Source organism: Eschrichtius robustus, chromosome 10 (assembly GCF_028021215.1).
Source record: "Eschrichtius robustus isolate mEscRob2 chromosome 10, mEscRob2.pri, whole genome shotgun sequence".
NCBI classification, from domain to species: domain Eukaryota; kingdom Metazoa; phylum Chordata; class Mammalia; order Artiodactyla; family Eschrichtiidae; genus Eschrichtius; species Eschrichtius robustus.
This window is the reverse complement of record NC_090833.1, coordinates 64,602,504-64,626,652: the sequence shown is the minus strand read 5'-3', so window position 1 is coordinate 64,626,652 and position 24,149 is coordinate 64,602,504. Positions and strand designations below refer to the sequence as shown.

Here is a 24,149-nt window from a genome sequence, read left to right as displayed (position 1 = left end):
AAAAATTAGCTCAAAATGGATTAAAGACTTGAACATAAGACATGAAACCATAAAACTCCTAGAAGACAACATAGGCAGTAAGCTCCTTGACATGGGTCTTGATGATGATTTTTTGAATTTGACACCAAAAGCAATGGCAGAAAAGCAAAAATCAACAAGTGGGACTACATTAAACTAAAATGCTTCTGCACAGGAAGAGAAACAATCAACAAAATGAAAAAGTTACCTATAGAAAGGGAGAAAATATTTGCAAACCATATATCTGGTAGGAGATTAATATCTAATATATATAAATTACTCATACAACTCAGTACAAAAAGCCCAAACAATCTGATTGAAAAATGGGCAGAGGACTTGAGTAAACATTTTTCTGGAGAAGATGTACAAATGGTGGAACAGGTACATGAAAAGGTGTTCATAATCACTAATCATCAGGGAAATGCCAGTTAAAACCACAATGATAATATCATCTCCCACCTGTTAGAATGGCTATTATCAAAATGGTAAGAGAGAACAAATGCTGGCGAGGATGTGGAGAAAAGGGAACCCTGGTGCACTGTTAGTTGGGAATGTAAATTGGTACAATCACTATGGAAGTTCCTCAAAAAATTAAAAATAGAACTTCCGTATGATCCAGCACTTCCACTTCCGGGTATATATCCAAAGAAAATGAAAACAGGACATCAAAGACATATCTGTACTCCCATATTCATTACAACATTATTCATAATAGCTAACATATGGAAACAACCTAAATGTCCATTGATGGATGAATGGACAAAGAAAATGTGGTATATATATATATATATATACACACACATACATACATTAGGATATTATTCAGCCATGAAAAACAAAGACATGCTGCCATTTGCAACAACATGGATTGACCTCTGAGAGAATTATTGTAAGTGAAATTCATCAGACAGATAAAGACCAATACTGTACGGTCTCACTTATATGTGGAATCTAAAAATATTGAACTCATAGAAACAGAGAGTAGAATAGTGGTTGCCAGGTGCTGAGGGTAAGGGTGAGGAGATGCAGGAGATGCTGGTTGAAGGCTACAAACTTTCAGTTATAAAATGAATAAATTCTGGGTATCTAAGGTATATAGCATGATGACTATAATTAACAATACTTATTATACAATTGAAAGTTGCTTTGAGAGTAGAGCTTTGATGTTCTCATCATATCAACAACAGCAAAATAGTAATTATATGAGGTGAATGGTATGTTAATTAACCTTATTGTGATAAACACTTTGTGGTATAGAATGTTTCAAATCAACACGTCATACACCTTAAACTCACACAATGATATGTGCATTATATCTCAATAAAGTCGGAAGAAAGAAAGATTAATTGCATCAAAGTTTATGCAGTTTCTCCTGTGACTCATATACAACACAGAGCATTTTTATCTTTTGATTTAAGGCAATGTCAGAATACCAAAATAACAGGTCAGTTAATTCCACTCATTCCTACCAGTTGATATGTAGTCAAGTAGGCAGATGATTGATGGACTCTTGTTTTGCCTTTATATGAAAGAGATGGTTCCTTTCTTGTTCAAGCCTGACAAGAACTGCTCACACAGGAACACTGGTTTTAATCAAGGGAAGGAAGGTCTCTCTGACATTCATTTCAAGTATATAAAGAATGGTCATGAAGTCCCTATAATCCTAGTTAGCAGTTATTGCCCTTCTGTTCTCCATGAAAATTTTAATTGTTCCTTACAATTTATGGATATCTGTTTTTATGTTGATGGTTATAGTGATTATAGCAACCCCTGAAGCTGATTGTTAGGTCAACTGCTAGGACCTCTTATTTCCTCTGCTGAGAAATAGGCTATCGGATTAAGGATTAAGGACCAGTAACTTGGAAAAAAAGTTTTTCTTATTTATGTGCTCCATCTTGGTGTGCTCTAGCTTCGTTTCAGTGGAAAGACATGAAGGCTTTACACATTAACTATGTGCAGTCCAGGCATCTGAGGATGGAACCAACAGCCGACCGGTTTATGGTGTATGTCACTGATGGGAAACGACGCTCCTTGGAGATACCATTTTACATTATAATCAACCCCACAAATGAGGAAGCTCCTGACTTTATAGTGCGGAATATTACCGTAAGAAAGATACCAGAATTTTCAATTTCTCTTTTATCATTTTCTAATTTTTATCTTCACCTAGCCCATTTACATTAGTCTATGTGCACTTAACACTTTAAGTTGATGAGAAGTAGAGAAGGCAGTAACCTGTTATGTAACGCAATCACTTGAAAAGTATTTTTCTAATAATAGTGATGTTGGTAATGATAATAATAATTGCTAACACATAACAATTGCATGGTTACAATTATAGTCGCATATATATAGAATGTAGTACTTACTAGGTTGTAGGTACTATTCCAAACCCTTTACATGTATTCATATTGAATCCTCGCAATACGCTTTTAGAGTGATGGCATTATTATTGCCATTTAATAACTGCAAAAAATGAGGTTTAAGAGGTTAAGTTAGTGGCCCAAGATCACAGAGCTTGGAAGTGAGTAGCAAGTAGGGGATTTGCACCCAGGTGCTCTGATTCTACAGAGTGCCCTCTTAACCAGTGCTGTAATAGCAAGGACTCTTAATTCATGAATCACAGGCATCTTTTTTTATACAGCTGTTTATAAAGATATATGAAATGAAAAAATACAATTTGGACCATTATTTTTATACACTTTAAAAATGTCTTTACATTATATAATAATATTTGTTAGTTTTATTTAAAAATTCAGACACACAGTTAAAATGGTCCAGCATATCACTGCTGAGACAACAACTGTTGTCTTAAAAAATAATAATAAATATCTATGGTTAAATAAGTTAGAATGTTGAGAAACATACACAGTGAAATATGAAATTCTCCCTCTTCAACAGCCCCTACCCATAGTCACTCCCCATCAGTTGAGGTTTTAGTAATTAATTTCCACAGAAATAAGTTGTGCACATGCCAGTGATATGTGTGTGTGTATATGATTTTTCTGTATGTTTTTACCTACAAATCAGGGATCATACTATACCCTACTCTCTAATTTAAAAAAAAACAAAACCTTAATTATGTATATTGTAAATATTTTCATATCAGCATATAATCCTTTTTAAACAATTCTAATGTTTATATAGTTATTTAAAACAGACATGCACATAGCATATCCTGATTAAATGAATGAGCACAGGCTTTGGAGTAAGAGGGACTTGGTATAGCTGTTTACTAGTTGTAGGGTCCTGGGTAAGTTATTTCTCTCTGTGTTTCTGTTTGCTCATCTGCAAAACGTGTATCACATCTTCCTTTAGGGCAGCCGTGACAATCATGATGGTCAGGCACATAGAAAACCCTTACTAAATAGGTGTCATTCATATTAGTCTTGTTATGTTTGTCATCTTTTTTCAGACATTGACCAAAGCACATATTATCTATTTTGAAACCATTATCTTGCCTTATTTTGCACTAAAAATCATCAAACTCTAAATGCAAAAGTCTTTATTTTATTTTAATTTTCTACTGAATCTTAATGGTATATGAAAGCCACCTCAGGATGAGACTTAAGAGCCAGCTCCTGCTTTTCCTCTTCTGTTGGCACATGGATTTCTCCAGAGAGCACTTCAGTAATTATGAGAGAGAGAAGAGAATTACAGATGATTCCTTCTATACCTACCTCTATTGTCTTGTATCTATCTAGGGTTGGGGTTTCTGAAATAATTAGGCCACTGGGAATTTGTCTCTTGCTCTTCTCTGAAAGTAATCATACTTTTTTTTTTTCCTGTGCATTCCTTAGAGAAGCTGTTGAAGAGTAACAAATATGGAGCCCCATGTGTTATTGGCAGAGCTGGCTTTAAGCTTCAAGTGATTTTTTAAAATAGTCATATTTATTTTGCCTTCTTGTGAAAAAGTGTATTTATTTTGTAGCTAGCTGGGCTTCCATCAAGTTGTGCTGCAACTTGCAAAGAAAAAAATTGAGGTTTTAGCTTAAGTTATTATAATCCATTTCAAAGCTGTCTACTAGTGAGTTTCTGCATTTTATGTCTCTTGATCTAAACCTATTATTTATAATCTCAATAAACAATTGAATGTGAAAAAAAGAATCCCACATTTTTTCAATAAAATTTCTCAGTCATCTTGTGAAGGAATTTACCATTTTGTAAATAAGAAAGGTTGCCATACAGTGAGTCCAGGAGCCCCAAGCTTTATAAAGACAGATAATTAGAACATCTTTTTAGGTTGCTTTATGAAAGTTTTTGGAGAAAAAGGAAAGTTATCATCAAAGATGATTACCTAATCCTATCATTGTGTATTCAATTATGATGCCATCTCAGTTTTTAATAAGAAAACCAGCAAAATTTTAGCCCAAATATCAGATATTATGATTCTTTTTTATGCACGTTCAAGGAAGAGTGGTTGCAGGAAGGCTCTCTTCAAAGTCCTTAAGAGAGGCTGAAGGGAAAGGCCATTTTCACAAATCTAAACCATATGTCTTCTTCAAAGCTAAAATGTCCACTCAGCCACGAAGATATTCCTGGTCTCCTCCACTCTTTTGCACTTCTTGTTTATCCATATTTAGTAACACTAGATATTTTCTTCCTTGTGTTATAGTTATTGATGGACAGGCCATCACATTCTCATCTGACTTTGATTCTTTAGAGTATTCGTATTCCCACAGCATCCAGTGAGCTGCAAATGCCCAGTAAGCACATGTTAAACTTATACACTCATATTATTTAGATCTTGCTATATTTCACAATAGGAAACAGAAATACTTCTTTGTTCCCTTGCTATGAGAAAAAGAAAATAAAGATGACTAAGCACCATGTCAATGGTACTAATGGTACTGATGGTTTTAAATAACTAGATCCTACATGAAATGAAAAACATTCAGTTCTCTTTATGCTTAAAGGATTATGAAACCTGAAGTGGGGTGCAGGGTCGTTCAGGAAAATTAGAGGTGTGAAGACTGGGAAGAGATGAGGGACCCAGAATTAAAATATATTCTATCGTGCATCCAGAAGCATCCTCTCAACTGTTGTTGATTGTAATTGAAATATAGAAGATTTTACTACAATGACAAAAATTAAAAACACCTAATACCCCCAGTGGGCATAGCAGATATTTGTGCCATTTCTAAAACAGAAACATAAGAATTATGAAAGCAACAAGGTCCAGGAGATTAAAATAACAGGTTAGGATCTGAATCCAGGGTCTATACCTGGTTTTACAACTGAACTCTGTGACTTCCAGAAAGCAAGCATCCTTTTGGTTGCTTTTTCCCCCACCCTTTGAATTATGAAATATATATATGAGATTATATGTATCTCTCCTTTAGTCCTTCATGGAAATAAAGTGCTTTGAAATCTTCAAAAGAAAAATGTGAGAAAGATTAATAGACTTGTTCTTGTCTTCGAAGGTCATGTTGAACCAACAATTTCTTTTTAAGACTCATTACACACAAATCTCATGGAAAATTTGCATGGGTATCTTAAAATTATATAGGATATGTTACAATTATTTTTTGAGCAGTTTACCAAAAGAAAGACAGGTTTTATTCAGCATGCAGCTGACTTTCTTGTTTTTGTTTAGGTGTGTGAGGGTCAGATGAGAGAGCTGGATTCTTCCATCATTAATGCTGTTGACCGGGACATTCCCAAGGACCCCTTGCTGTTCAGCGTCACTGACAAACCACGTCATGGCCTCCTCATCAACGGGGTGTTTAGCAAAGACTTTCCTCAGTATAAGCAATCACCCAACCTTGGCCAGAGGCATGAACTTGTTTACAACTTTTCCATGGAACTTCTCAAGAATGGTATGTCACGCTTCATTTCAATTTGTTTGTTGTTGTTGATTTAATAATTTAACCCAGAAAAGATAACAATAAATCACAGAAAGAGGAAGTGAAGAAATGGCATTCACCTACATTCATTATCCCTCAAGGGTTTTCTCTGGGCTCTGGATTAATGCAGGGCATGAAGCCCCAGATAGAGATAGTGGGTAATTGAAAAGGAAATAATATGTTTTCCTTCACTTTTAGAGCATCAACAAAAATGGTATTTGTGATTTTTGGTAGTTTACCCCAAGCTTTTAATGTCATAATAAGAAAAATTTCTTTTTAAAACTATTGAGATCGTGGAACTAAATTGAAGAGATTTGTCTGCCAAAACATCCACATTTGAAACAAATATAGAACAAATGTAATAACTCATTATTCTCTGAGGAGATAATTTGCCCTTTAAGGAAATGACACATTGGAATAGCAGCCTGAATTATTTTTTCATTACTCTTTCTGAAAAATTGATCTTATCCCATTTAACATATATATATAAATGCTTTTAAATATTTGAGAAAAGTGTGTTGGCTCTAGAATCACTGCCTACTCGCATTCTCCTTCCTGCCCTGCCTTCCTGTATTCTGTTTACCCTGCCGGAGGGGTCCTTCCCTCCCTCTCCTTCCCCTGGCCACCCAATACCAGCCTTCAGAACCAGTTCACTATCGACCTCCCTGTGGAGCCCACCTGCACACTCCAAACTCTTCCTTCTCTGTGTTTGATTTATCTAGCACTTGTTCCACATTTTTTTCTACTGTCTTTTAATTTTTCCTTTCCCCAACTAGAGCTCTCTGCCCCAAAGTTTATTTTGCAATAGTTGCACAATCTCATATCATGTTTGAATTGAAAAAGCTAATTAACATACTTCTCAGTTTTATCAATTGCAAAGAAATAAATTCCAGAGCTTAAATGATGGTATTACCAAATGAATAACCCTGTGTAGCAAAAACTACAATATATTGTTACAACATTTCTTTCAAATTTAAGGCCAAGGAAAAAGAAATAATAAATCAAATTTTACACTCAGGAAAGTCAGTTTTTTGGGACTTCCCTGGTGGCGCAGTAGTTAAGAATCTGCCTGCCAATGCAGGGGACATGGGTTCAATCCCTGGTCTGGGAAGATCCCACATGCCACGGAGCAACTAAGTCTGTGTGCCACAGCTACTGAGTCTGCTCTCTAGAGCCCGCGAGCCACAACTACTGAGCCTACGTGCCACAACTACTGAAGCCTGCGTGCCTAGAGCCTGTGCTCTGCAACAAGAGAAGCCACTGCAATGAGAAGCCCATGCACTGCAACGAAGAGTAGCCCCTGCTTGCCGCAACTAGAGAAAGCCCGCGTGCAGCAATGAAGACACAATGCAGCCAAAAATAAATAAAATAAAATAAATAAATTTTTAAAAAGTCAGTTTTTAAAAAATAACATTCATTGTTTATTATTAGGTTAAATAAGTATTGTATGCATATCGTGTGAAGTTTGCACTACACGATCATTTTGAAGAAAAAATTTTTAATTTTCATCTAAATTAATATTTTGGTGACATTGTCAGAGATTAGATTTTCACCTCTATTTTATTTTTGGTTCATTTATGGCTACATTAAAAAAAAAAAAAAACTTTAGTATATTCTCACCTCTGCCCCCACCAAACATACAGAACTTAAAAACTACCATATTATGTAATCTGTTTTTTTCTTATCAGTTATTATAAACATCTTTTTACCTTTTAAATATTGAGAACATGATTTGTGATAATTACAGTGTTTCATTATATGGACATACTGCACTGTAATTTTATACAACTATCTCCTATTTTTAAATAGGCAGATAACTTCAAATTTTGATATTATAAGTTACATATCAATAAACATATTTTACATATATTTATGTAACATAAATCTTGGTGCCCATCTCTTAATATTTCTTTTGAATAAATTTTTATAATGAGGTCACTCGGTACAGAAAGGTCAGCATTTATAATACTTTTTGGGAAAAAGAATGCCATTGCTACCATGTGCCTGGGCATGCCTTTTGTCCTAATCAATAATGGATATTATTTTTAAAAATCTTTGCAAACTTGGCGGTCAGTTAATAGTCTCTCATTGTTATCTTGATTTGAAGTTCTTAGATTATGAGTGAGATTGAATTGAACATATTTTCATGTTTATTGACCAGATATGTATGTTTCATCTTTTGTGGATTGCCCAGTAATGTCCATTGCCCATTTTTCCATCAATTCATATTGATTAGTAAGGGATTGGTAAATACTGATACTTTGTATTTTTGTCACATTACAATAAGTTTTCCCATGTTTTATTTGCCTTTAATTCATGTTTTTAAATACAGAAGTCAAAATTGTAGGTAGTAAAATTTATTGTTATTTTTCTTTATGCATTTTTCTTTTGTTTTTATATTAGGAAGATCTTCTACATCCAGGAATAAGATATTTATTTGTATTTTCTTCCAAATCTTTTAAAACAGCTTTATTGAAATATAACTCATGGGCCATAATATTCACCAATTTAAAGTGTATAATTCAGTGGATTTTAGTGTATTCATCATCACAGTCAACTTTAGAACATTTTTGTTACCCCCAAAAAATAATACCATACCCATTAGCAGTCACTCTCATCCTTCCCTCCCCAAAACCCCGGGCAACCACTAACCTATTTTTGTCTCTATAGATTTGTCTGTTCTGAACATTTTACATAAGTGAAACCATATAAATGGAATATATGATCTTTTGTAACTGGTTTATTTTATTTAGCATAATGTTTTCAAGATTCACCCATATTGTAGCATGAGTCAGTACTCCATTCCTTTTTATTGCCAAATAATATTCCATTGTATGGACATACCACAATTTATTTATCCCTTCATCAGTTGATGGACATTAGGGTCACTTGCACTTTTTTGACTATTATGAATGATGCTGTTGTAAACATTCATGTACAAGTTTTTTGTATGGGTATATACTATATTTTCATTTCTCTTGGCTATATATCTAGGAGTGGAATTGCTGGGTCATATGTAACTCTATGTTTAACATTTTGAGGAACTGCCAAGCTGTTTTCCAAAGTAGCTGTATCATTTTACATTTCTACTGGCAACATATGAGAATTCCATTTTCTCCACATCCTCACCAACATTTGGTATTGTCTATCTTTTTAATTATAGCCGTCCTAGTGTGTGTGTGTGTGTGTGTGTGAAGTACTATCTCATTGTGGTTTTGATTTCCATTTCCCTAATAGCTAGTGCTGTTGAGCATCTTTTCATAAGTTTTTTGGCTATTTATATGTCTTCTTATATCTTCTTTGGAAAAATGTCTACACGGATCCTTTGCCCATTTTGTAACTGGGTTGTCTTTTACTATTGAGTTGTTAGAGTTCTTAATACACTCTGGATACTAGATCCTCCCTTATCAGGTATATGATTTGTAAATATTTTCTCCAGTTCTGTGGGTTGTCATTTTGCTCCCTTGATGGTTTCCTTTGGAGTCCAAATTAGCTATGTTTTTGTTGTTGTTTTGTTTTGTCACTTGTGCTTTTGGTGTCTTACATACAAAACCATTGCCTAACCCAAAGTCACAAATATTTTCTTCGAACAGTTTTTCTAGCTTAGCTCTTGGTGTTTAGGTCTATGACCCATTTTGAGTTAATTTTTGTATATAGTGTGAGGTAGGGATCCAATTTCATTTTTTTGGCCTATGGATAGCCAGTTGTCCCAGCACTATTTATTGCAAGACTACTCTTTCCCCATTGAATGGTCTTGGTGCCCTTGATGAAAATCAGTTGATCAGATATGTATGAGCTCATTTCTGTGCTCTCTTCTATTAGATTCATCTGTATCTATTCTATGCCAGTACTACCCTATCTTGATTACTGTAGCTTTCCAGTAAGTTTTGAAAATGGAAAATGTGAGTCCTCCAACTTTGTTCTTTTTTTCCCAAGACTGTTTTAGCTATTCTGGGTCTCTTGCATTTCCATATAAATGTTATATAGGTTTTTAAAAATAGTTTTATAATTAAGTTTTGATTCATCTAGAGTTTATTTTGGTTGTTGGCTTGAGATAGGGATCTAACTATAAATTTCTCTATGTAATGAACTAATTTTCTGTTTCATTTAAGCACTCTTGTCTCCATTGTTCTCCCGCAGTTTATTAAATAATATATCCTTTCTCACTGATTGTAAATAAGACCCTTATCAGGGCTTCCCTGGTGGCGCAGTGGTTGAGAATCTGCCTGCCAATGCAGGGGACACGGGTTCGAGCCCTGGTCTGGGAGGATCCCACATGCCGCGGAGCGGCTGTGCCCGTGAGCCACAACTACTGAGCCTGTGCGTCTGGAGCCTGTGCTCCGCAACAAGAGAGGCCACGATAGTGAGAGGCCCGCGCACTGCGATGAAGAGTAGCCCCCGCTTGCCACAACTAGAGAAAGCCCTTGCACAGAAACGAAGACCCAACACAGCCAAAAATAAATAAATTAATTAATTAATTTAAAAAAAAAAAGACCCTTGTCAAATACTAACTTATTTAAATAGGAACTTTTATTGAACTAGGAGGGGTGCTCTTACTTCATAAAACAGTTTGATTTATGCATTTATCAATGCAACCTTATTGTATTGATTAATGAGCTAATGCTAATACCAATGACTTGGAGGTTAAAACAAATTATCTGTGACGTGCTTTGAAGTGGTTCGATCATAAGAAAGATTAACTTTCTCTCTTTTTTCCCTTTTTCCAGGAATGAGGTTGATGTATTTGCATGATGACTCAGAGAGCCTTGCTGATGACTTTACAATCCAGTTGTCGGATGGGAAACATAAGATACTTAAAACCATTTCTGTAGAGGTCACCCCAGTTAATGATGAGAAACCAGTGCTGAGCAAGTAAGCTACCTGAAAAGAGTCCCTTTCAAATTCTGTATAAAATTCTGAGGTCTGGAAGACTAGGTGCAAATGGAATGTGTGTCCTCAAGAGAGAAACAAGTCTTTGACAGCTCCTGCCTCTTACAACTTGTCCCACCTAGTCAGGCACCTAGAACCTTTGGTGCAAATATTAGTTAATATAACTTCTCCTTAACGATTCTCAAATTAGCCTTTTTAAAATTAATTTTTATTGGACTATAGTTGCTTTACAATGTTGTATTAGTTTCTGCTGTACAGCAAGGTGAATCAGTTATATGTATACATATATCCCCCCTTTTTTAGATTTCCTTCCCATTTAGGTCACCACAGAGAACTGAGTAGAGTTCCCTGTGCTATACAGTAGGTTCTTATTATTATCTATTTTATATATAGTAGTGTATATATGTCAATCCCAATCCCTCAATTCATTCCACTCCCCCTTCCCCCCTTGATATCCATAAGTTTGTTCTCTACATCTGTGTCTCTATTTCTGCTTTGCAAATAAGTTCATCTGTACCATTTTTCTAGATTCCACATATAAGCGACGTTATTTGTTTTTCTCTTTCTGGCTTACTTCACTCTGTATGACAGTTTCTAGGTCTGTCCACATCTCTGCAAATGTCACTATTTTGTTTCCTTTTATGGCTGAGTAATATTCCATTGTATATATGTACCACATCTTCTTTATCCGTTCCTCTGTTAATGGACTTTTAGGTTGCTTCCATGTCCTGGCTATTGTAAATAGTGCTGCAGTGGACATTGGGATGCATGTATCTTTTTGAATTATGGTTTCTCCGCCTTTCAGTTATTTGATTTTCCTCTAAAAGTTTTATTTAGTTGTCAATAATTCAAAATAACCAAACATACAATATGGAATGAACAGTGTACTAAATATTTAAACACATGCGTGCACAAACATCAGAGTGTAATTAATATATAGATTCAATTAAAGTGTGGTAATATTAACTGCAGATAGTCCTCACTGTGGATTTGGTCAAACTTTGAACGAAGAGTGACTGAGGGAAATATATCACTGACACTTCTTTCATCATCTTGGTATTTCATTGTCCTCCAGTCCTCTACTGTGTCCCATTGGGATCAATGCCCCCTTGCCACCGGTTGTCAAAATGATCACTTTTTAAAAATTCTGTACTGGTATTATTAATTGCAGACTTTCTCAGTGTCTCCCTCTGTAGCTGATCAGAGTTTGATCATAGGGTACAGAGTCTTCATCAATTATATTTCTATAGCTCTAGCCATTTCTCTTATTATTGGAAACTGTACAGAACTGTCCAAGGTTAGAACTTTAGGAAGTCCGACTTGTCTCAGGTGCTGGATGGAGAGAATTGTCTGCTTCTTGGTACCTCTTTGACCATTTTAATGGTGCAGCAGTGAGGGGCATTGAGTAGACAGTCCAAGTTTTTATCAGGAAGTGAACAATTTCCTGAAGTGTGTAAACTCCTAAAGTCTCGTCCACTTTGCAGAAAACAGGACCTTAAACAAATCCCTTCCTTATTCTGCCAATTTTCCTGCTGTTCCCTATGGGCCACCAAGGCCCTTGGAAAGCATTATGGGAAATACTGGAGATAGTTTTTTGGAGGATTGCCTCTCAAATATCAGTTTACAAAGAGTATTCAATAGAAATTTCTATTTCCTTATTCTCTAGCTGGAATGTTGGATTGGTAAATCTTGATTTATAAAAATGAAAATATGAAGGATATTGTGGTATTATGAAACCTCCTTTCTGGTGACCTCATTTTACCTAAAAAGGAGGGAGAGAGGGGAAAACTGGTGTTTATTAAGTGCTTACTATGTGGCAGTATGTTGGCTCCTTTCACATATATTTGTTCCTTAAGTCCTCACCAAAACTGTGTGAAGTGGGTATTGTTATCCTCACTGAGACAACTGAGACCAGAGAGGTAAAATAACTTAACAAGGCACTCATTCAGTCCTATCTGATATACTATTTCTTGCTATGTTCTTGCTATTGAACTTCCTGGCACAGCTTCATCTACAGAATCACCAAAGCTCCTCTAACTTTGCCTCAAAATTCCTCCTTCTTTCTTTTCTTTTTTCCTTTTCTTCTTTCCCTTCCATATGTGTCCTTGGGCAAATCACCTCTTGCCTTCTCCCAGAACTTGCTCCATTATTTTTTCCCTTCCGCATCTTCCATCTCTCTCTTTTCATTCCTTCTGCTAATAAGACACAGGGATATAGTTAGTGGTGAAGGGAGCAGATTCTGGGGCCAGACTGCCTTGGTTCACCACTTATCGGTGGTGTGACCTTGAACGTGTTACTTAACCTCTCACGACCTCTTTGTCACCTTCTTTGTAAATGGGGGTAATAGCAGTATCCTCTTCATGTGGTTGTTGAAAGGATTAAAGGAATTAAAATATGTAAAGGTACTTCAGAGACTAGTACATATTAAGTTCTCATAAGTGTCAGTTATTAGCATTATTCCAAGCAGGTATTCTCATTCTAAAGCTACAACCGTAACCCAGTCCCTCATTTATTTCAGTGCCAAACTATTTGGAGGAATAGCTGTGTTTGCTTGCTCTATTCCTGCCCATTCTCTCCAACCTCCCTTAAAAGTTACCCTTGGATTTCCCACCAAAGCTAATGGCTCTTCTCATCTTGCTGGACCTTGTTAGGTCATTTGACACCATTCCTTTGATACTCCTTTTAGATGCTGTGCTTTTGGCTCCTGGGGTTACACCCCCTTAGCCCACCTCTGATTCTAGTTGCAGCTATGATGGAACATACCCTGCAAGCTGTCTGTGCCCCATCTAAGTGCCCGTAGTGCTCTGCTTTTCTGCCTCTGGGCTTGCTCTGAAGCAGCAGTGGCTCATTCAGCCCATGTCCAGGTGCAGGGGAGAATACTTTGAGGGCAACCCTCCACCTATGAGAGGTAGTGGATAAGATAAGTATCCCAGCCTCCTATCCTTCTGAAGCATAATTTGAGGCATATTCTACATGGCTCTTCAAAGGATCCCCAGCAGGATTGAGCCCCATAGCAGTAAAGACACCCTTTGTTGCCTTTTCCTCCTTCCCTTCCTCACTCCTCCCTCCCTCTCGCTTGTTCCTGAGATCACTTCCCAAATAAATTACCTGCACCAAGGTCTTTGTCCCTTTCAGGGTAACTCAGACTATGACATACTTTCTGCTCTCTTGGACCCTCTGAAATTTAATTCTGACCCTTTCTTTCTACCAGACTCCTTATCATCTTCATTGTATTGGCTTCCTGTTTTGATTCATCTGTTTCTATATTAAAAGCAACACTGGGGGGACCTCCCTCGTGGTCCAGCAGTTAAGACTCTGTGCTCCCAAAACAAGGGGTCCGGGTTCAATCCCTGGTCAGGGAACTAGATCCCGCATGCTGCAACTAAAGATCCTGCCTGCGGCAACACAGATCCCGCGTGCCACCACTAAGACCTGGCGCAGCCAAATAAATAAATATTAAAAAAAAAAAAAGGGAGACCTTTCAGCACAGTTATGTGTTTAAAAAAAAAAAAAGCACCACTGGGAATTCCCTGGCGGTCCAGTGGTGAGGACTCCATGCTCTGACTGCCAGGGGCCCGGGTTCGATCCTTGTTCAGGGAACTAAGATCCCACAAGCCGCGTGGCGCGACCCCCCCCAAAAAAAACACCCACCACTAATCTCCATAAGCCCTAAACCATCATTCTAGCCTTCTAAAATGATAGGATTAATATTCTCTAGTAAAGAGGTGGGCAAAAGTCACCTCCTATGGCCAGGGAAGATGTCAGTTATGAGTAGGCAAGAAAAACCTAGTAAAAGAGGTTAGAACTGAGGTACTTGGGCTGTGGCTTGTCAGCAGAGGAGTGGAAGGCCGTTGAGAATGACCAGTTGATGCTACACAAATGTTCTTGATCTGAATCCCAAGGAAACTTCCCAGTTTTTCTCAGAAACAAAGTGTCAAGTTGGACACAGGCCATGTATGATGACCAAAACCAAGAGTTAGAAACACAGGTGAAAAGAAGTCTCTTCTTCTCTTTGGTAGGACCAGGGAAAACAGCCATATTGGCTGTGAGAGCAGCAGCCCTTTATAGGAGACACAAAACCCACAGCAGCAGCATTTATGGTAGAAGCAGCACCTGCTCTCTGTCCCAGCCTTCTCTTCAAGATGCCAGGAGCTGACCGGGCAGCTGTAGCATTTGGAAAAGATGAATTACTGTGAAGAGAACACTAGTTACCCAGAACATTACCAAGGAGGAGAGTAATGTAGAGGGCTACAGATTACCTAAGTATCACCAAATTCATAATGGTCTATCATAAAGGGTACCAGAACACCCGTGAATAAGTCATTTCATCTCTTTAAGTTCCTGTCTGTAAAACTAGAACAATAATACCTAGCCCACTTACTTCATGGAGCTGTTGTTGTATCAGATAAAATTTTGGAAACAAAGTCAGTTTATAAAATAAATTTTAACAGAAAATTATAAAGCTCTATACAAGTAGACAGAAGTATGTAATTACCTCATGCCATACTAATTGTTGCTGACTAATTGTCTGTAGGACTTTCACATGTAAGGTGAAATGAAAGCTTATTTTACGAATCTGACTCATCTTTTTCAGTACTTTGGATATTGAATATCATTTCCTAATTTTTTAAGGTTGAACGCTGTAATAGTCATTATGAGTGTCCCCTCCTAAGGTGATGTCTTCTATTTTTTATATCAACCTAGACATCTTCCTTTTTACAGGAAAGCTGAAATTACAGTGAATATGGGTGAAACTCGTATTATTTCTAGTGCAGTTCTCTCAGCCATAGATGAAGACTCACCCAGGGAGAAGATTTACTACTTATTTGAAAGACTTCCCCAAAATGGGCAACTTCAGCTTAAGGTTAGTGTCCTTTTTACTTTTATTTTTCAAAATGAATGTAACAGGTATAAATTTTCTCAATGCATAGATTTCTATAACTGAATTTATTCTGTAATAGCCATATTTTGCTCAGAAGTAGAAAATTTAATTTTCCTAGTTTGGGGTGAACTCACACTATTCTAAATTTACTTCCTCAATTCAGGGTAAATTCAACCAAAATTAAGGTTCATCCTTGCTCCTTCCCCATTGGGATTGTACCTAAATTGGAGCATAGGGAGTTACTGACGTAAAGCAAGTTGTCTAGTTACTGATGAGAATCAGGCATCCTTTGAGATATCTTTATTTCTACTAGATTTTGATTTTTTTAAAAATAGACTTTATTTTTTAGAGCAGTTGTTGTGGGTATCAACAAACTGATTCTAAAGTTTATCTAGAGAGGCAAAATACCCAGAATATCTAACACAATATAGAAGAATGAAATTGAAGGACTGACACTACCTGACTTCAAGACTTAATATACAACTACAGTAATCCAGACAGTGTCGGTTTGGTACAAGAATAAACAAATAGATCAATGGAACAGAATAGAGAGCCCAGAAATAGACTCACACAAGTGTAGTCAACTGATTTTTGACAAAGCAGCAGAGGTGATACAATGGAGAAAAGATAGTCTTTTCACAAATGGTGCTCACCAGTCTGATTCAGACTTTGTGTGTGTGGTGCCCAAGAATCAACCCAATACAAATTATAGCTCAGTCACTTGAGAAGGTCACTTGAGTAATCCATCAAAATGTCTATTTGAATGGTGGATTAAGGCTAGCAACAGTAACCACCAGCCATCTCCAATGTGATTATTTGACTGAATGCTTAACTTTTAATGTAATGTAGGTACAGCCTGAGAAAAGCAGCAAGGATTCATTCTGTGTAGAACAGCTTGATTGTCTTAGATTGTGGGCACCATAGAGAATCAAAGTGAAGAGCAATCACTGATTTAAATTGAGGTGCAGCTGTGTCCTTATTTCATTTCAAAGAGTAATGAAGCAGAAATGCAGTGACAGCTCACACATTTGGGTGACATGGGAACTGAAGTGTTTTGGTTATGAGAAAATCCAGATGGGTCCATGTTCCCAATATGGCACCACAGAGTTCTCTCCCAGCTCTCTAGGGGTTTTCCAAGTCTCTCCAAGACCAGGGACCAGGCCTCCTGGACTTTCTCACGCATCCTGGTTTTCTGGTTGACTTTCCTGCGTTTTCCCCACCTTGAGACTGAATCTTATTTTCTTCCTCTTTTGGGGCTTGCAAATGATTTTGTCAAGTCAGAGCTCACACTTGGGAATGCAAGTGGGAAATTAGATGGAGATGACAGAGAGCAAAATATATCGTCTTCTGTATTTACTTTCTGGGAAAAGATTATAAAGGAAAACATTAAATAGAATTGCAGGCTGTTTGGTTTAAAACCTGAAAGAGAATCTGTTTTAAAAATTAAATTTACAAACAGATCTTATGATGCAAACAAACAATGTGCTTAATTATTATAATGTAATTAACTGTCACCCAGTGAGCACTGGGACAGAACATACCTGTGTGCAAACATCAGATGGGCACAAACATTAAAGAGGAGGGAACTCTATCAAATAGAATGACAAAGGGAAGTGGTAACACAGTGAGGGGAGAGAAGGCATGTGAAATAACGTGACAAAGGAAATTTTTTAAAAATCGTTTAAATTTCTGTTATAGTCTCTTAAACCAGACAGGAAAAGCACAAGATAATATCATATAGTAAATTTTTAAGATGACATTTTGCTTGAATTACTTCAAATGACTTTTATGAGCCCTTCTTAGGGAAAGCTATGCATTTTTAAGAGAAAACAGTAGAATTATTAATCAGAGACAGATTTATTATTATTGTATTTTCTAATAGTCTCAGTTGTCAGCGCTCCCTCAGCATAAGGACCTCTTTTAATTGAAAATGCCACAATTTCTGCACTGAGTTCTGTACAGAATATATGCTTAACTAATGTCAGCTTATTATTAGAAGAGCTTGATACATAATACATATATGATATTTGCAGTTATTTTTGTGCTGACTCAGGGTATAAATGTAGGGAGTGATAGGGACTTTGATCATTTTTGGTCTTTAGGAAGCCTAAAAATGTGTGGACAGTAAATACACCCACTCTATTTGTGTTTTATCTACTTCAGATAAGCCCAGTGACAAACCAGTTTGAAATAATAGGTTTTATTAGTTGTACAGTGATAAGAACTAAAAACAAAAAAGGAAACCCCAAATGAAACACATTTAATTTTTAAAGAATGAATCCCAACAGCTCGATTACCCACCTGCTCTCAATAATTGAAATATTTAATCAGCTATGATTGCTTGTGTTAAATACCTTGGAAATAACACTGCAGTTGAATTGCCACATGACTTTGTCAAAAATCCTTTGATTAAAGCTCGTTTTTTCCCCAAGGCCTGAAATTGTTTTAATATATTTCTTTAAATGGAAAATATGATGCAGAATGGCAAAAAATTAAATCTATAGTTTTCCTGAAATATCATTTATATTGGAAGTTTTCAGAGGGTATGGAAGATGTCCACTGACACAACGTGGGGGGGAAAAAACCTGGGCAGCTGACTAATTCTGACACCTTTCAGATAGGGAGGGACTGGGTCCCTCTCCACCCTGGCATGAAATGCACTCAGGAAGAAGTGGATCTGAACTTGCTGAGATACACACACACCGGTGCAATGGATTCCCAGAACCCAGACAGCTTCACCTTCTACCTCTGGGACGGTGACAATAGGTCCCCTGCATTTGACTGTCACATCACCATAAAGGATATGGGAAAAGGTAAAGCATTTCTATCAGGGTTTATTGGAACCAACTTTTACAACCAGAAGTGAGCTGGTGTAAGCCCTTAAAGGTTTTCCCCTCCCTGTCTTCCTCTCTCCCTCCCTCCCTCCTTCCCTCTCTCCCACCCTTTCTCCTTCCCTCCTTTCCGTTCTTCCTTCCCTCCTTTCCTTTCTTCCTTCCATCCTTTATACTTGAAATTCCATCATTTATGATTTGATCCTTTGACTCCTCACTTGCTTTGCCTGGGATCTATGAGGTTTATGAGTGTAGCCAGTTCATTTGTTATTTTCAGTATTTCAAACAGCCTATTAAAAATCCAGCCTTGCCCACAATATGGCTACACAGGCTACTTTAACGGTCAGGGTTTTAAGCTTTAAGTAAAATTTTACCAAATCAATGTGATGACTCTAGTTTTATCTTCAGGGATTGAGTTATTACTTGAAAACAGAGTTTGAAAGGAAAAATATTTTCAATGCAACAAAAATAAAGGAAATACAAATAAATGTGTCTTAAAATAAAAATATAATAGGAATTTTGTTATTGAAAAGGTTGGAAGTTGTTTCTCTGTTCACTTTGGAAGTGCTGACAATACTCTTCAGGGACAAGGGAGAATGCTGTAAGATAATTATCTTCTTGAATTAGTTAAAGACCATTTGCATGATAGGACTCAGCAGCACACGAATGGCAGAAGGAAGAGATTGAAAAAAAATACTGGAAAGGAAGCTCAGCAAGGGAGAGTGTAAGCCCTTGATTCCCAACATGTCAATCACTACCCCATACTTTTCCTTAGAGCTTATGTGAGGAGGGTAAAGATCCTATCTCATTCATCTGTATAGTCCAGGATCTATATATTCCCAGGACCAAGCATAGTCTTAGATCCTCAGTATGTGCTTGATTGACAGAATGCTTTCTTTTTTGCCTTGGCTGCCAGGAAGCTCAGAGCTAAATTAAATTGTATGCTTAAGTACAGTAAAAGTCTTACCTCATATGTATGGTAAAATTACAGTTGTTCTGAATTTTTTTAAGACAGATTTTAAGCTAGCTTGATTGACTTTCAGATGTTTATTTTGGGGCTGTATAATAATATATTTTATTTGCTTGTTTCCTTGAAGATGTCTAATAAGTGACTCTCAGATAAGCTACGTGTTACTGTACACATTTATTTCTCTCTGCAAAAGTAAGACTGCATTCATCATAAGTATTTGTCCAGGCAAAACGTAATACAAGTAAAATGCACCTAATGTAGTAGGGCAGGTTATCCTGTCATTGCCTTACCGAGATGCATTCCCTAGCATGGTGGAGGAGAGTTCTGTTCCAAGCAGCCACCTGGGGATTCTTTCTAGCTAGGGGATCATTTGTCTTGGAAGTCCTCGGAGTCACTTTGAGAGTGAGATATGGAGGAAAATGAGAGAATTTCATGGGCTAGGCTTGGAGGTAGGGTACCTGTGGCTGAACTGCAGTCACGGGCCACATTAAGGAGTCTGGGCAGTAGAAACTGGAGCAGTGCATCCAGGAAGAAAAGGCATTGAGGCTGGTGCGTGCCTCACTAGTCTCTGCTACAACTGACATGAGATTATTTTCTAAAAGTATTTGTGAAAGCTTACATCAGGTAGATACATTAACCTGTTAACATTTTCAGAAGTTCATAATTTCTTTTTTTTTTTTTTTTAAACATAGTGGTGTTTTATCTCTGTACAGTGTTCTCTCCTTCCCCTCCTCCTTCACTGTTGCTGTCCTTCCATCCTTCCTTCCTTCCTTCCTTCCTTCCTTCCTTCCTTCCTTCCTTCCTTCCTTCCTTCCTTCCTTCCTCCCTCCCTCCCTCCCTCCCTCCCTTCCTTCTTTCCTTCCTCTCTCTCTCTTTCCTTCTTCCCTCCCTCCCTCCTCCCTCCCTCCTCCCTCCCTCCTCCCTTCCTTAGCATCAGTTTTCTCAGTTTGCAGTGTAACTTTATAGCCATAATTGTTCATCTCTAAATGAAACTATACTGAATTGTTAGACTAAATCAACACTAATATTAGCATATTGAACAGTTGGGTTATTTCCATTTGGGAGCTATTATAAATAACATTATGCCTTCCCATTGTGCTGTGTCTTCTGATATGTGCAGTGGCAAAAATGACATGGACATCTCTGAGAGAAGTTGAGAAGGGCATTATCTGTAGTTGACCCTCATCCATACTCTGTCATTACAGTGCTGAAAAGTTGGGTTCAGGCAAAACCTAGACGCTCTTCCTCCACTCACCTCTATCTTCTGCTCCTGGTGAAACCTCCTGTGTGTGATTTTTGTTTCCCCAGCCTTGTTCATCCTTCTTACTTCCTTGATGTATTCATCTTGACTCCCTCTGAAGAATCTGGGGCTCAGGTTTTGATTTAAAATTAGGTTGGTCATTGATTCTTAGGTTGGGCCTAAGTTGCATAGCATTTTGAGTTAAAAGCATAGTATACAAAAAAGACCAATTTGATCATCTAAAACAGGGTTTCCCTGTCTTGGCAATATTGACGTTTTGGAAAGCATAAGTCTTTGTTGTGCATTATCAGATTTTTAGCAGCATCTCTGGTCTCTACCCACTGGAAGCCAGTAGCACCTCTCAGATAGGATAACCAAAATGTCTCCAGACATTGCTAAATGTCCCCTGGGGGGCAAAGTTGTCCCTCATTGAGAAACACTGGGGTAAAATTATACCTCCTTGATGTTTTATTTCCTTCTAGGACTAAATATCTTTTCAAGATTGTATTGACTGTTTGTATTTTTAATTTAGAAATGACTTGGCATTTATTTTACACACATTTCCTTTTGGATATTCACCATTTTAGTGTTAATTTTCAAGAATTCCTTATGTATTAAAGAAAGGAAGCAAAATAATAAAATGTTTGAGTTTGTGCTCTTGGGTCAGATATTCAAGCTCCACCTTTCATAGTTGTGTAATCATTAGCAAGTTGGTTAACATTTCTATACCTTAGTTTCCTCATTTATAGCCTGAGAAATATGACAATACCTTAACCCTGTAACTGTACAAAGTAGAAACTCTATAGTATTTTAGTTGTGATCATTTTTTTAGTGAACCTCAGATGAGCAAAACTGGATTATAATCCTTAGTTTGTGAAACACTGTATCCTTTGTCTATGTGTGATCCTCTTCTCCTTTGCTCATTCAGACACTCATTCATACAGTCTTTTAAACACACATAAGAACACCTGTGTAGCCACCACACATACGAGGACTGGAATATTAACAGTATCAAACATCTACCTATGTGCTCTTTCCAACCTCCAGTGAGAACCACCATCCTGAACTTTGTGTTAATTTTCTTATTTTTGTTTATAGTTTTCTGGGACTTGCTCACTCAGCTAATAAATGTTAATAAGCTACATCTTGTGTGGTTGCATACAGCTCTAGTGCATCTGTTTTGCTACTGTACAAAATTCAGTTGTATGAATAGACCACAGTTTGTTTATACATTCACCTTTTGAGAAGGCATTTGGGTTGTCTCCATTGTTCTCAGTTACAAACAGTGCTGCCATGACCAGTCTAGCACAGATTTCCTGGGTACAAGTGCATGTGTTTCTCTCCAGCACGCAGCTGGAGTGGAATCACTGGGTCAAGGCGTAGGTGAGTATCCAACTCTTTACAAAATAATTCCAAATTGTGTACCAGTTTACACTCCTACCAGACTCATATGCAAGATTCTATATCCTCTTCAACACTTGGTATCATCAGGCTCCTACATCCTTGCCAATCAGAGGGTTACAAGATGGCAACTTATCGTGATCTTGATTTATATTTCTGTGACTATTCATGAGATTGAGTATCTTTTGTGCCTTTATTGGCCATATTGTTACGCCTTCTCTGTGATATCTGCTCATGTCTTTGGCTGAATTCTTTTATTAATCCTTGTTATAGAAATCTTGCTATGTCATATTAGTTTTGATTTCTGCACAGTTTGGCCTTTGCTTTTTACCTTCACCTCGGACATTTTATTTTTTAAAATTTGGTTCTTGACCACAACCTCTTCTGCCACGCAGGTGATATTGTCATCCGGGCAAAACCACTTTTGGTGTCTAAAGGTGACAGAGGTTTCCTGATGACCACCACCCTCCTTGCTGTGGACGGAACAGACAAGCCTGAGGAACTTCTCTACGTCATCACCTCCCCACCGCGATATGGCCAGGTCGAATACGTCCACTATCCTGGGGTCCCCATTACAAGCTTCAGCCAAATGGACATAGCAGGACAGACAGTCTGCTACGTACATAAGAGCACGGCAGCTGCCCACAGAGACACGTTCAGGTGAGCCCCGAGGAAACTTTTCAGAACTCCTTCTTTGGATTAGTGCTTAGAAAGACAAAGGAGGGAAAAAAATGGGTCCTTTTCCAGCTCTGGTGTAAGTATGCTCTTCATCCACTCCCTCGTTGGATGAAAGGGAAAGGTGCACAATTAAAATGACAGCAGCCAGCCAAGAAATTAGGGCTCGTTGTTTAAAAATAAACACCTAAGCAGATCTCAATGCAAGCTGTTCCATGAAGAGACATGTGAAGACCTGAGGATCCCCGCTAATGAGAGCTGTGGAAAAGTAATTTACCTCTTTTTGAGTATGTTTTTCTATCTGAGGAAAAGGAATTTGCTAGTAAACATTTGGCATAAGCAGACAGTGCCTTTTGACACAATGTGTTCTGGTAACTACATCATAAATCATGTTGCCATAAAGTGGATCGTATTTCCCCATAGAAACCGTGTTATAATTGGGGGCTGTGCACCTGTTCAAGGATTCTGTATCAAATAAATCACTGGAAGGAATAACAATCTGTTGAAAAGGCAAAGATACAACATTAATGAAAGTCTACATTCATTTGAAATACTGAAATCTGTTTCCAGTCACAGAAAGCAAGAAAAACTGCAGAGGATCTATCATTTAGCAGTTTTCAAAGCTGGCTGAACTTGAGTTTCCCCAGGGATCTCAGGGCTAGGATGAGAACCCAGAAATCTTGGACTAGCCTTTGGGGGACCATGGTACACATCTAACCCTGAATTTTACCAATTAAGAAGGAGGCCCTGAGAGCATTGATTCATTTTCCATACACATAGGACTTCTGGCCTCCAGTATAATTTTTACCATGTCAGAAAACAACCTTCAAAAGAATGCTATAAAATAACGTAAATGTCGCAGACTCCTGTGTTATTTGACGGGCTCCCATAAACTATCAATTACACTGATATACCCGTGTCCAAATACCACTCTCCTCTATCATATATCTTATCTATCTAAATTCAATATGTCTGCTATGAAAAACAGTGTTTAAATGTCAGTAAAGATGATTTTGCTTGCCTTTTTGGCATTTGGGATGATGATTTGAAAAGATGATTTGGATAGTTCAACTGTTAAACAAAAAAATCCAGGGGAGTTTGAACTAATATCTTCTTTTTTCCCTTGACAAATGTTCTTAACAAGCAGATAATCATTTGGTTGGTCACTCTCTCAATAACCAATTCAGTGCTTGAGTGTTGCTCAGTATTAACTGAAACATCAGAAGTGGGGAATACTTTTCCCACTGGTTCTTTGGCTTGGGAAGGCATAGGCCTGGGGTCAGTTCCTGCCTTCATTACATCACATCTCTGGTTTTCCTCAAGTCACACATTCTCCTGTGCTCCCATTAACTCTTCCATGAAAAGGAATGATGCTCATATTAGCTGCCTCAGAGAG

General features: G+C 37.4%; 1 protein-coding gene across 1 annotated transcript in view; it reads left to right on the top strand.

Moving 5' to 3' along the window:
* LOC137770950 (FRAS1-related extracellular matrix protein 1-like) overlaps positions 1 to 22,742 on the top strand; it is a 105,050-nt gene extending 82,308 nt beyond the window's left edge. Inside the window, exons 18-23 of the mRNA XM_068553990.1 lie at positions 1,928 to 2,124; positions 5,615 to 5,837; positions 10,592 to 10,736; positions 15,477 to 15,618; positions 18,254 to 18,449; positions 22,474 to 22,742. Of these exons, the coding sequence (XP_068410091.1) occupies positions 1,928 to 2,124; positions 5,615 to 5,837; positions 10,592 to 10,736; positions 15,477 to 15,618; positions 18,254 to 18,449; positions 22,474 to 22,742 (1,172 nt within the window). The remainder of the gene's footprint in view (positions 1 to 1,927; positions 2,125 to 5,614; positions 5,838 to 10,591; positions 10,737 to 15,476; positions 15,619 to 18,253; positions 18,450 to 22,473) is intronic.
* Positions 22,743 to 24,149: the final 1,407 nt, after the last annotated feature.